General features: G+C 35.7%; 1 protein-coding gene across 2 annotated transcripts in view; it reads left to right on the top strand.

The window, feature by feature from the left end:
* Positions 1-12270, top strand: part of DSC2 (desmocollin 2) — a 32729-nt gene extending 20459 nt beyond the window's left edge. Inside the window, exons 10-17 of one of the 2 annotated variants that reach the window (XM_079109326.1) lie at positions 1398-1654; positions 1767-1909; positions 4357-4581; positions 7305-7541; positions 7918-8042; positions 9303-9557; positions 10083-10128; positions 10216-10353. In XM_079109326.1, the coding sequence (XP_078965452.1) occupies positions 1398-1654; positions 1767-1909; positions 4357-4581; positions 7305-7541; positions 7918-8042; positions 9303-9557; positions 10083-10118 (1278 nt within the window). In that variant the 3' untranslated portion in view covers positions 10119-10128; positions 10216-10353. Of the gene's footprint in view, positions 1-1397; positions 1655-1766; positions 1910-4356; positions 4582-7304; positions 7542-7917; positions 8043-9302; positions 9558-10082; positions 10129-10215 lie in introns of both variants that reach the window. The other variant, XM_079109325.1, reaches the window with a different exon arrangement.
* The last annotated feature ends 320 nt before the right edge of the window (positions 12271-12590 follow it).

Raw genomic sequence — 12590 nt, 5'->3', positions numbered from 1 at the left:
GCAGGAATAATATATATATATAGGTAAATATGTGTGTGTGTTTTATATATATATGTATATGAACATATTCATTTGTGGTAACCTTTATAAAGTCATGATTTAAAAAAATCATTTGCATGTATTCAATTAATTTGATACAGTAGCCACCTTATAACCAATATCTCTCTACAATTCAAAAACTGGCATAACTTTGATGCTGGTGGACAGAACCAAACTTTTCTAGACTATTCATTCTATAGCTCGGTCAAGAAACCTCCAGTTAGTAAAACTTTCCAAATGAGTCACTCCTGGTCAGAGCCGCAGAGGGGCTGTTTGTAGATTTGTTCATATTTATCCAGCATACAATACATCCTTAACTTCCAGGTTCAGTATGGGAATCCTCAACCACTCAAAAATGCAAATACTTCTAAGACTTCTTTCTAATACCATTTTTACATCTGACGAGAACTTACTACTAATTCAGGAGCCAGAGATAGCATATAAAGCTATCTGAGCTGTTTTGACCTTGAACAAAGTCGTAGACTTATTTCCGCTACATCTTTAATTACAACATGATTCTTTGTGGATCTATAGAATCTTCTGTTTGCACTTATATTCAAGGAGTATGCATCAAAAACGGTGAATGTTTTTCCTTGCTATGATGAAAATTAGCTGCACTATGTGGATTACTTTCTCTGTTTCAAAAGAAGAAAGGTCTTTTGATTCCTGTTTCTGTCTCACCCACCCCTGCCCTAATCCTAAGAAGAAAATTTATCTTTGTGAAGTCCAAGACCTAAAAAAAATTCTTTTGTTCATTTTCATTTCAAGTACAAATCAGGTCAAATACATAAAGTCTTCCAACAAACTTGGTGCACCCAGTTTTTAAGAAAGGGGGTGGAGGGCAGGGAGATAGAAAATGAAAGGGTCATGTTCTTAAACTTTCTATTTCTGTGTCTCCCCTCTTAAATACATTTTATAAAGTTTGGCCCAGTTTTTCTATTCAAACCAGGTCCAAGTAATTTTATTCATCTCAAGAGTGTAAGACAAGCTGTCCTAAAAAAACCAATGGTGTAGTAAGTGACTATTGGTTATGATGTTTCATTTGTTAACATCAGTCTTAGTAAATTCTTCCTGAAATCATTACCAGGACCTATTATATGACCTGTGTTAAATTTGTAGTTGAGGAGGAGTTTTTTGTTTAGTTCTTGTCGACTCTGCTTAAATACTAAATCGAATGAAGAATTCCCCTCTCTCCATCACCACCATGATTTTTGACATATGTTTCATAGTCTCGTGACTGTTTCCAACATAGTACTTAGGTATTTCCAAATTTAAGAAGTTATATGTACTAGTCAACATTTAAATGTTGCCAACTATTAAATGTCTCAGTCTGATTCCCAACATGTTTGCTTTGCTAGCCACTGAATTATGAAGAAACCCAACAGGTGACCCTGCAACTTGGTGTAGTTAATGAAGCTCCGTATTCTAGAGAGGCTAGCTCAAGATCCGCCATGAGTACAGCAACGGTTACCGTTAACGTGAAAAATCAGGACGAGGGCCCTGAGTGCAACCCTCCAGTCCAGACTGTTCGAATCAAAGAAAATGCACCAGCAGGGACAAGAAGCAGTGGATACAAAGCATATGACCCAGATACAAGAAGTAGCACTGGAATAAGGTGTTTATCATCCTACTGTTCACTCTGAATTTAATGTGTTTTAAAGATTTATAATTTATTGCCATTTTGCTCATAATACTTTTTCGTGATTTTAAATCATCATTGTAAACAGGTATAGGAAAGTAAGTGATCCAAAAGGGTGGGTCACCATTGATGAAGATTCGGGTTCAATCATAGTTTTCCGGAGCCTGGACAGAGAGGCAGAGGTCATCTCAAATGGCATCTATAACGTTACAGTCCTTGCATCAGATAAAAGTAAGAAATGTGTTTTTAAACCTGCTATCTACTTCTTCAGCTATATACTTCCTCAGTTTTTAATCAACAACCTACATTTTAAAAAGTGGTTCTAGACATTCCGAGTTTTCATTTCTCCACAAAATGACATATAGAATAATTGAGAGATTTTCTATGATTTATTAACTCATTTCTGCTTTGTGAATAGAATTTTCAGAGTTAAATATAATTATAAAACAATTTAGTCATAAGATGCACTTGAAACCATAACATATTAACATTAAATAACCAGGAAAAATTGAGAAAATTACATTAGTAAAATGAACTTTGATTTATCTACTCATTTCTCTTACAATCTTCACTTTGTCCAGAAGGTTCATTATAGGGAGAACATACTTACAGCCACACGGTACACTTCTGGAAAGCAGTTATAACTTTTACAGGAAACTAACAGTATACTGAGGGGTTAGAATTGTGATTAAGCACACTCTATAAAAATAAATCATCCCCACAGTAAATAGTAATTTATAAAATTAGATAACACCATGAATCCATAAAATCACATAAAATGTGAAATTCTGTGCATCTTTATAAAATCGAGAGGAATATGAATAGAGTGATTATATGTAAGACTCATTCAGTGCACAAAATATAATTTACCATAACATACATTTGAACTTTGATCCTTTGTAAAATAAATGTGCTAACTATAATAAACTGTTTATTATGCTTTCACTTGCAAAATTGAAATTTAGCCATGATTTTGGAAGATGATTTAGGCATTCCAATTCTCTCTGAATTAATTCTGGAATATCCTCCAACTAATCTCCTTAAATATTGTTCCTCTGTTATTCTATTATTTTATTCTAGAATTCCTATTAGATAAATGTTGCTCTTTTATTTCTACTAGAATTTGAGCTATAATTTTCTCTTTTAATAATTAATTACTTTTATTTATGTCTTGGAAGATCCTAGATATACCTGTTTCGAAGAAGTCTTACATAGAATTAATCTAACTGGTGATTTTGTTGGATTTTAACATTGCTTACTTGGGAATTTTAATTGGAAGGCTTATATTAAATGGGAAGTGCTTGATTTGCTTTCTGCTTTTTTTGTTTGTTTTTTCCTCTTCCATTGTACCTCATTTTAAGTAGCAGTCTTGTAGTTGCTTGTACCTGCTTCTTTTCTGTGGCCCATGGTTCAGGACCTGTTTTGAACCTGGTGACCCATTGCTCCTGGCCCAGATGATACTGGAACTACTGAAGGTCCTGTCACTGGACCGCAGGCATTCTGGTTAAGGCTATGACTGCAGGCTCTGCCTGGTCCTCTGGCTTTCCTAAGGGGCAGCTTCCCATGAGACAGAGCCTCAGGCAGTGAGCACTAAAGGTTTTTTCCTTCCTCTTATCCATTTCAGTGTTCAAGGCCTCTTTAATACTCAGAAGAAATAACTGATTCAGAGACAGGACTCCTGGACCCAAGCTCAACTTCATACTTAATAACTGCATTACTACTTTGTACCCCGGATTTATCTCTGCTTTGTCTTTGAATCTTCCAGATTTTTCAGTGTCGTGCCTTATGCAGAGTTCTTATCCAGTAAATTTTTGCTGCATATATATAAAGTACTTGAACTACACCCATAGTGACTATTTCAGTTTGCAAGTGATTTTCCACTGTTAGAATATTTCCATATACTATTTTTGTTTTATTTTTCCAAATATATATCTTCTACCATTCAGTTTTCTTGATGAAAAACCTTAGTGCTTCCTGAATGTATATTGAACTCCAATCTGGTTTTCAAAGGTCCCCAACCCTTTTCTCCACTGTCAACTCCCTGCTCTCTGCTCTCTGCTTTTTCCTTTATTTTCTCCAGATCAGGGGTATATACAACATGCTTTCTGACCTCCTTGAATTTCTTCATGCTTTTAAACATCCCAGAAGTACTATTGTTCATACTCTTTTCCTTTTTCCTCTCAAAAATCAATCAAAACTCACCTGTATAAAGATTTCTCTTTCTTGCAGTGAATTCTTGAATGAATGAACATATTTAAGATAGCAGTTATTCTCTGCAGTCCACTTGAATGTAGTAATTTTTTTTAAACATTTTTTTGGTACTGGGAATTGAACCTAAAGGAGCTCAACCTCTGAGCCAGATCCCCAGCCCTTTTTATATTTTTATTTCGAGACAGTGTGTTGCTAAATTGCTTAGGGCTTCACTAAATTGCTGAGGTTGGCTTTGAACTTGTGATCCTCCTGCCTTAACCTCCCAAACTGCTGGGATTGCAGGTGTGCACCACCATATCTGGCTGTCGTATTCTTCTTTTAACATTCCCTGAGGACTTAGCCTATGGCTGTGCTTGTGACAATAACTTATATATTATAGGTACTTAAATATTTTTGAATTTTCAGTGTATAATTTCTTGGTAAAAACTTCAAACACAAAAAACGTATTTTTACTTTGATTTTCCTAGATGGGAGAACTTGTACAGGGATTCTGGGGATTATACTTGAAGACATAAATGATAATGGCCCATATATACCTAAGCAGACAGTGGTAATCTGCAAACCTACTATGTCCTCTGCGGAGATTGTTGCTGTTGATCCTGATGAACCCGTAAATGGTCCACCGTTTGATTTTAGTTTGGAGAGTTCTGATTCAGAAGTACGGAGAATATGGAGACTAACGAAAATTAATGGTATGTGTTTTTAAACATTGCATTTTTCTTTTTAATGTCGTCTAGATATTATTCTTCTCAACAACATCTGAAATACGTTTTTCTTGATGAAATAGAATAAAACAATTCTCAGTTTGGATGCTGTGGGCCCTGAGCCTCTCTAGTGTCTGCCTGTAATCCTATGTTAGAGTTCCTTTAGGCAAAATTTCTTGTGTTCTCATTCCCACTCCAAGGACCCAGCCACGTAGAGTCTTCACGTGATAATCATACCCTGCATTATAAGGGAATCCCTCTCTTTGGCAGATTAGTTCTGTAGGAAGAGGACTCTGAGATAGTAACTCAAGCAGAATGTGTCTTAAGAGATGTGCTTGGAATCAGCTGGGAAAGGAAGGACTGGGAAGAGGAGAAATGGAATTTCCGCGCAGGTCAAAGAACAGCTTGCACTGATCCCATGAGGAGTCTGAGGTCATGTCCTTTCCCAGAGGTTCCATGTTGATTCCCTGTTCTCCCTCATCGCTCTGTCAGTGGAGCTGGAGCAGGAAGGACACTCACATAAGATAATGACAGCAGCCCTTTATTGCACTGGAATCTGGTGCCCACAGTGTCCACCATGCCCTCACTCCTGTCTGCCCCTGGGTTGACTTCTGACCATTTTGTGTCTACATTTTCCTTGGGATTCTTCCTCAACTTGTTCCCAGTCTTTACTTCAGACTTCAGCCCAGAAGGGTCTGTGGTGACAAGGATGGTGAAGGCGAAGGTGACCCCTCCATTTCCACCTTCCCATCATTCCCTGCATCAGCCATCCCTTGTCTCCTGCTCGCCCTGCCCCTGGACCGTGATGCTGTGCTCTGCCAGTTTTTAGGACTTAAGAACCTCTGCAAATTTAGTGAGATTTGCCTTAAAATGTCCTGGACCCTCTTTAAATCCCATGTTTTCTGTGACTGACTCTCACATCCCTATCATGACAAATTAGAAAAGTGAGAAAACACAAAATGGAATGGATGGGGAAAGGAAAAAAAGAACCTACAGAAATAAGTCAGGTACTGTCTTGAAGCCTGCCTTGTGAACTGACAAGATTGTTTTAGATATTCTGTTTTGTGTCAGGAAGTGGGGTGTGAGGGGGTTATTAATTAGTCTTTTTTAGGGAAAATTAACCTTATACTTAGATTTTGGCTTTTCTACTCATTTTCTACTCATAACATCATTGTTTTAAATAGTGTTGATAGGAAATGATAATTTAAAAAATATTTCCCTACTTTTGGGTTGCAGTTTTGCATACCAGTGATGTCGGTGACCCAGGTGGCTGAGGAAGGAGGATCACAGGTTCAAAACCAGCCTCAGCAACTTAGACCTTCAACAACTTAGCAGATCATCTCAAAATAAAAAATAAAAAGGGCTGGGATGTAGCTCAATGGTAACACACCCCTGGGTTCAAACCACAGTAACCCCTACCCCCAAATATAGCCTTACTTAAGCAAGTAAAACTTTGGCGGAAGTATGAACTTTGTGGGGTTTTTTTTGTTTTTGTTTTTGTTTTTGTTTTTGTTGTTTTTGTTTTGTTTTGTAGTTGTGGGTGTTAAACTCAAGGTTTCACACATGCTAGGCAAGTTCACTACCACTGAGCTATACCCCAAGGCCCCCAATTTTGTTATTTTAAAGAGTTGGTGGTCTGTGAATTCATCCCAAACCAAGGAAACACCCAATTAAGAAACACCAAGAAAAGACTTTGAAGTCATATAGTCAAATGCTGGCTCCACCATTTATTAGTTCTATAAATCTGAGCATACTATTTATTCTCTTTGAGTATCAATTTACTCAGGTGTAAAATGGGATTATTTCAGAAAGTAAATGAGATCATGAATGAAATAGACCATAGCACACTATGAATCATTGGTTTTGATTTTGTTTGTCTTGTTATTTTTATTATTCTTTACACAATAAACTTGACAATTTAACCATGGTCTATCTTAAAATCGTAATTCAACAATTTCCTCACTTATCATTCAAATTTACATTTAGAGCCTCAAACACCTTACAAAAAATTGGAGTGTCTCATTGGGCATTTAAATGAGAGAGGGATTGTCCTTTGGCATGTGACATCTATATTAAGTACTACGTCTTTGGTTCTGAATCCAAGATTGTATTGGCTTGTCTTCTGGATCTCTTTCTACCTTTGCTCTAAAAAAATAAAAAATAAAAACAAAAAACTATGCAGTTGAACCCAGGGCCCTTTAGAAGGTGCATCCAGCAGTGTGACCTATGACCTACTAATATGTTCAAGGTCAGATGTGTTCTAAGTTGTCAGAATCAGCCTCTGACAATAAATCACAAGTGTGTGCGTTTACTTGGCACGGTATGTGAAAAAGAATGAAGGGAGACACCCAGAGTTTCAGACTGTTACTCTCTGATGAATCATATATAAGGGGAAATATAGGCTGACTGGTTTAATTGAATATTTTACAGATACGATAAAAACCAACCTCTTAGTTATGATGAAAGGATTTGTTTATGAACAGATAAAATATATTATTTCAAGAGCCAAAAAAGACCAACTTTTATATGCAATATGCAATGGCTGCAGGTAGAACTATTTAGACCATTCTCATATACAGTCTGCTAGCAGTTGTGTTATCCCATCAGAATGTCCATTTGTAGGGAAATAAGATAACTGTCTGACAATTAGTTATTTATGCCTAGGAGAAATCGGTGATGTTTTATAGTGCTTGGCTTTATTTCTTTCTCAGATACAGCGGCACGTCTTTCTTATCAGAACGATCCTCCATTTGGATCATACGCAGTACCTATCCGAGTTTCAGATAGATTTGGCTTATCTACAGTCACTTCACTGAATGTTATTTTATGTAACTGCATTACCGAAAATGACTGCACATTTCGCACAAGTGAAAGGACTGGCAACGGAGAAGTAAAACTCGGAACATGGGCCATCCTGGCAATATTGTTGGGCATAGCATTGTTATTTTGTAAGTTCTTTCTTGAATTTTCAATAACAGTCTTTAAGATAACTTCCAAGGCACATTCTTGTAATCAGCACTCTCACCTATTGCTGATCATTTGCATATAGCTTAATTTCTATTTAACACACAAATACTTTTACTATGTATTTTAAGTACACTTTTGTATAGCTCTAGTGTCTTCTCAGCAGACATAAATTTCAGTGGAGAAATACAGCATGTGCCACATATATTTAGAGCAAACTTGTATACTGCTTTGACACGAGCAGTCACACTTGTATGCTTAGGAAAGTTACAATTTGTCTTGCATATTCATTACTGTAAATTCATACTTTCACATTATTTTATGATAGACTCAAGTAGTGTTCTTTCTCTCTTCCTCCAGGTGTACTATTTACATTAGTCTGTGGGATTTCTGGGACAACCAAAGAACTGAAAGTACTGCCTGATGATTTAGCCCAGCAGAACCTCATTGTGTCAAACACCGAAGCTCCTGGAGATGACAAAGTGGTAGGTCTTGTGTCTTTTTTTAAATAAATACAAAGGAGGAATCAGTGTATTATGTATATTCTTTCTAGAGTGATCTTTCCTGAGCGAAGTTCTTTGGTGTCGGGTAATTTACCATAAAATGTCAACTCTCCTATTGAACTGATAAAATGATGATTGCTATGGGGACACATGGTATTTTGATTTGGCCATATAGTGCTAGTTTATAGTGAAAATCCTTTAGCATGTCATTATTGCTTTCTACTTCAGATGTTTCATGGTTTCAGTGTTAGGCCTAGTTTTCTGCATCTATTTAAATTGCTGCTTATGCTGTAAACATGTTGCATTTAATTAGTCACAGATCACCAGTGTAATTGTTTTAAATTTTTTTCTGGCAGCTGCAATAAAATCGCTATATGCTTTGATCATCGTGGGAAGAAGTTTAATGAATTCTTTCTGGCTATAATGTGGGTTAGAAAAGAGCCTGAGGTTGAATATCCAGATCAGCAGTGCTAACAAGTGACTGCATTGCTCGGACTTTTTCTAGTCCAATATGTGGAAGAGGAGCAAGTAAATTCCCTATAAAAAGCATCGTTGATGATCAGAGCAGGAAAGAGTTGGAAAAAAAAAGCCAAATGCATTTAGGGAGGAATTGAAAGAAATAAAACTTAAATTACATTAAGGCCAAAGCTTTGATGTTCTTGATATCTTCTCTGCCTGGTTTATTATTTGTAGTTATGTAGATTGCGAGAATATATTATTGCAGCTAAGATTCTTACCAGCAACTTTATTCTTTTTATTTAGTTGAAGTGAACTGAATTGCTGAATAAGAAGGCTGATTATTATTTGTTTTTGTCCAGTCAGATAAAAGGGGATGGATTTAACTATGAAAGCAACATTTTATAGTTGAACTATGAAAGTAAATACCTGTGAGATGGTAGTGCTGCTTTGGGGTGTGAGATTCAGGAAGGAGATAACAACGGAAGTTGTATGGTATCATAAGAAGCTTTTAAAGAAGGAATTATACATCAAGCTTTCCAAGTTGTCCAGGTGCCACTGACAGCTGCAATTTGTTTCTTATGTGAAGACACTAAATTCAATCCTGGGTTTGGAATAGTCAGGTGCTCAGGATTGACAAAGAGAGGTTTAGTTTCTGTCCCCAAAGAACTTACTACTTTCTAGCACACAGAACAAATCAAGCCATTATCGGCATGATGGCGGTTTTTCTTCGTCATTTGTTGTTGTTTTCTTTAATTTCCTCCATGCAAATTGTTTTAATTTCAGTATTCCACAAATGGTTTCACAACCCAGGCTGTGGGTGCTGCTGGTCAGGGAATTTGTGGCACCTTGGGATCGGGAGTCAGAAATGGAGGGCAGGAGACCATTGAAATGGTGAAAGGACACCAGACTCTGGACTCCTGCCGGGGAGCCGGGCATCATCACACGCTGGACTCCTGCAGGGGAGGACACGTCGAGGTGGACAACTGCAGATACACTTACTCGGAGTGGCACAGTTTCACTCAGCCCCGACTTGGAGAAGTGAGTTTCCCTAGGTGTTCTACAAATCTATTTTAATTTCCCTTAAACTTTAAAAATGATGATGATTTTATGTTTATTTATACCTTTATTTTCATTTAATTATGAATCTACCCATTGGAAGATTTGTTTTTCTTAATTCCAATTTAGTTATGTTCAGATTTAAGTCGTTAGGTACATTTCTTCGGACATTGTTTGGGTTTTGTTATTCTTAATGAAAAGATGTGATGATATTTAAATTATTCTTTCATGACTTTATGGTAACATTTCCCACCCGGCAATTCATGTTCTTGCAGTACAAGAACCATGCGCATCATCACTGAGCCTGTCCGGGGATATCTGAGCTCAAGTCCATGTGGGTTCAGTTTAATTGATATGTTATCACTTTCTGCCATCATTTTTGAAAGGGGAAATTAATGATGATCTAAAATGAACACTCGTTGCTTGCTACCTAGAAACTTGCTATATACTGAATTGATAGTGTGATTTTGATGATACAGACCAATCATGTGCATTTTTTATATGTAGGAATCCATTAGAGGACACACACTGATTAAAAATTAAACAATGAAAGGTAAATCAAAGCAATTATTTTTATGTTAGTATATTTTGGTGTTTAAAATAATAATAATAAAATGTGTTGTGTTTTTCCCCTTGGCAGAAGGTACATCAGTGTAATCAGGATGACAATCACAAGCACGCTCAAGACTACGTCCTTACGTATAACTATGAAGGAAAAGGATCGCTGGCTGGTTCTGTGGGCTGTTGTAGCGAACGACAAGATGAAGATGGGCTTGAATTTTTGGATCATTTGGAGCCCAAATTTAGGACACTAGCAGAAGCATGCATGAAGAGATGAACATGTTCTCATAAGTCAACAAAAGCCAGGGGCTTTGTCACTGTTTTATTTTTCTCTTCCTTTCAAAAATTACAAACGAGGATCTTTCAAAATAGAAGATGTTATGTTTGGAACTTTTCTTCGCTTATTTTGCAGAATCTCTTTGGCCAAGTGCATAATTATCAAGAAACCAAATAAGTCCACAAATTTTTGGACTTTCATGTAGTTTTTGATTACATGCTCCCAAGTGGATTTGCAGATGGGAATCTGCATTATTGTTTACATTTGGGCATAATGACAACAACCAAGTCTAATGCAATAAGATTTAATTAATTCAAATCTATATTTATAGATCACTTAAAGTGTAACCTAATCGAAGATCATAGAGAACATTATCTCCAGTTAACTACTTAGTTATTTGTGTGGTGCTTGGAAACTGTTGTTTTCCTAAACAGTCTAAATGTATACACTGCATTCTTGTGTTGCTTTATTCTTGTAGCAGGACCTTTCTTCGTAATGGGCAGGAAAATTTCTAACCAGGTATTGACTGTTATTATAATTCCATTTTGGTGGAGTTCACTTTTAGATTTTATAGAATCTTGTATTGAGTTCATAATTTCTCTGTACTTTGTTAGTGAATTTTTTTTCAAAAGTGCTTTTAGAATGTATTTTTGCTCTTGAAATTTGTTTTTGTCTCTGAAATGCCAAATGGTCTCGCTCTCTTTCTTTCTGTTCCTTTTTCTCCCCCCCACCTCCCACTTGTCTGTCTTCGATCCTTTTTAGAAACTTCTACTTGGGTTAGAAAATCCAAATATTTTTCAAAGTTGTCTCTCTTTTCCTCTTGTAAAAGGTGGATTTTGTTTTGTTTTATGCAAGCATATGTATTCTTTTTTTTCTTAAAAATCAGTGTTTGTTAATTTTATTGTTTTGAATATCTTGGTGATTGCTTCAATTCCTCCTTAACTAAGAATTTTACCATTGAAACTATAGAACTATGTCATGATTTTTTAGAGGCACCATTCTATGTTAACAAAAGAAATGGTGTAATTAGAATTGGGATGTGGATATTTAGTGTGTAATTGCACAGTTATAGTTCATATCTTTAAAGCCAGGATATAGTTTATAAATGCCAAATAGTGTTGGTTGTTTGAAATAAGCTTCAGAATACAGGGATCTTGAAAGTTCTCTAGGATGACAGTTTTATCACTTTTTAGATAAGATGGTTAGTCCTGTCTATAAAGTTGTTCTTTTAATATTTCAGTTTCAGTTTTTAGCAAATATACAAATGGGCCAAACCATTTAAACTTTAAAACAATAAGATAAAATTAAACTATAGCCAACCAAATTTCAGATTTACGGCTTATTTCAATGAATTCTCTATGTGTGCAACTATATGGACATTCTAAATATATTTCTAATATTTAAGATTGTTAATAATGTGCTTGTCTTGAATGTATAAGGTTGGCTTATAACAATTATTTTTTCAAAATTAGCATTGGATAGTTATTCAGTAACCATCTATCTTTTCAATATTTTCATTACTGCTCAGTCAAAAATATGATTTCCCAGAATTGTTTTTAATAAATTATGTATAAAAAATGTATTACTGGTTATGCTGTTTTTAAAAATGAGTGTGAATTTGTTTGGTCTGATATGGGTTTAAAGGATTGTTTTTCTGATATAGAGAAGTTGAGTCCCTGGTTTACACACTCCTGTAATACATTTTTAGAATTTAGAGTTTGATTTGGAGAGATCTCTGATGCACTTTCCCCACACATTTATACATTAATACCATTATAAGGACTGGGATGTTGTGGTACTGGTTAAATTGCATACATTATTTTGAGTGTATTTCTATTACCTTAAAATGGGGAATACTACTAGAACTCCTTTCTTATGATGGTTGTAAGATACCTGAATAAAAAATGGTTGTTAAGCATGAAAGTCATATAGAGTGGTCCACCTAAGAGGCACATAATAAGTGATTTTCAATAAGTCAAATGTACGATCAATTCATGTTTACAAAAAAAATTAAAATAGGATACTGGAGAGATTTAAAAAAAATTCTACTTGTCAATCATGTCTCTTCATAATCATCACTTAATGACTGGGTCTTGGATATCCAGTTGTTTAGAACATACATTGCAAAGATTGCTGAGAATCATCCATGTAAGATGACCTAGTTTGTAATACTATGA

Source organism: Sciurus vulgaris (assembly GCF_902686455.1).
Source record: "Sciurus vulgaris genome assembly, chromosome: 13".
Classification (NCBI taxonomy): Eukaryota; Metazoa; Chordata; class Mammalia; order Rodentia; family Sciuridae; genus Sciurus; species Sciurus vulgaris.
The sequence above is the reverse complement of the archived record's forward strand: the minus strand, read 5'-3'. Positions and strand labels throughout refer to the sequence as shown.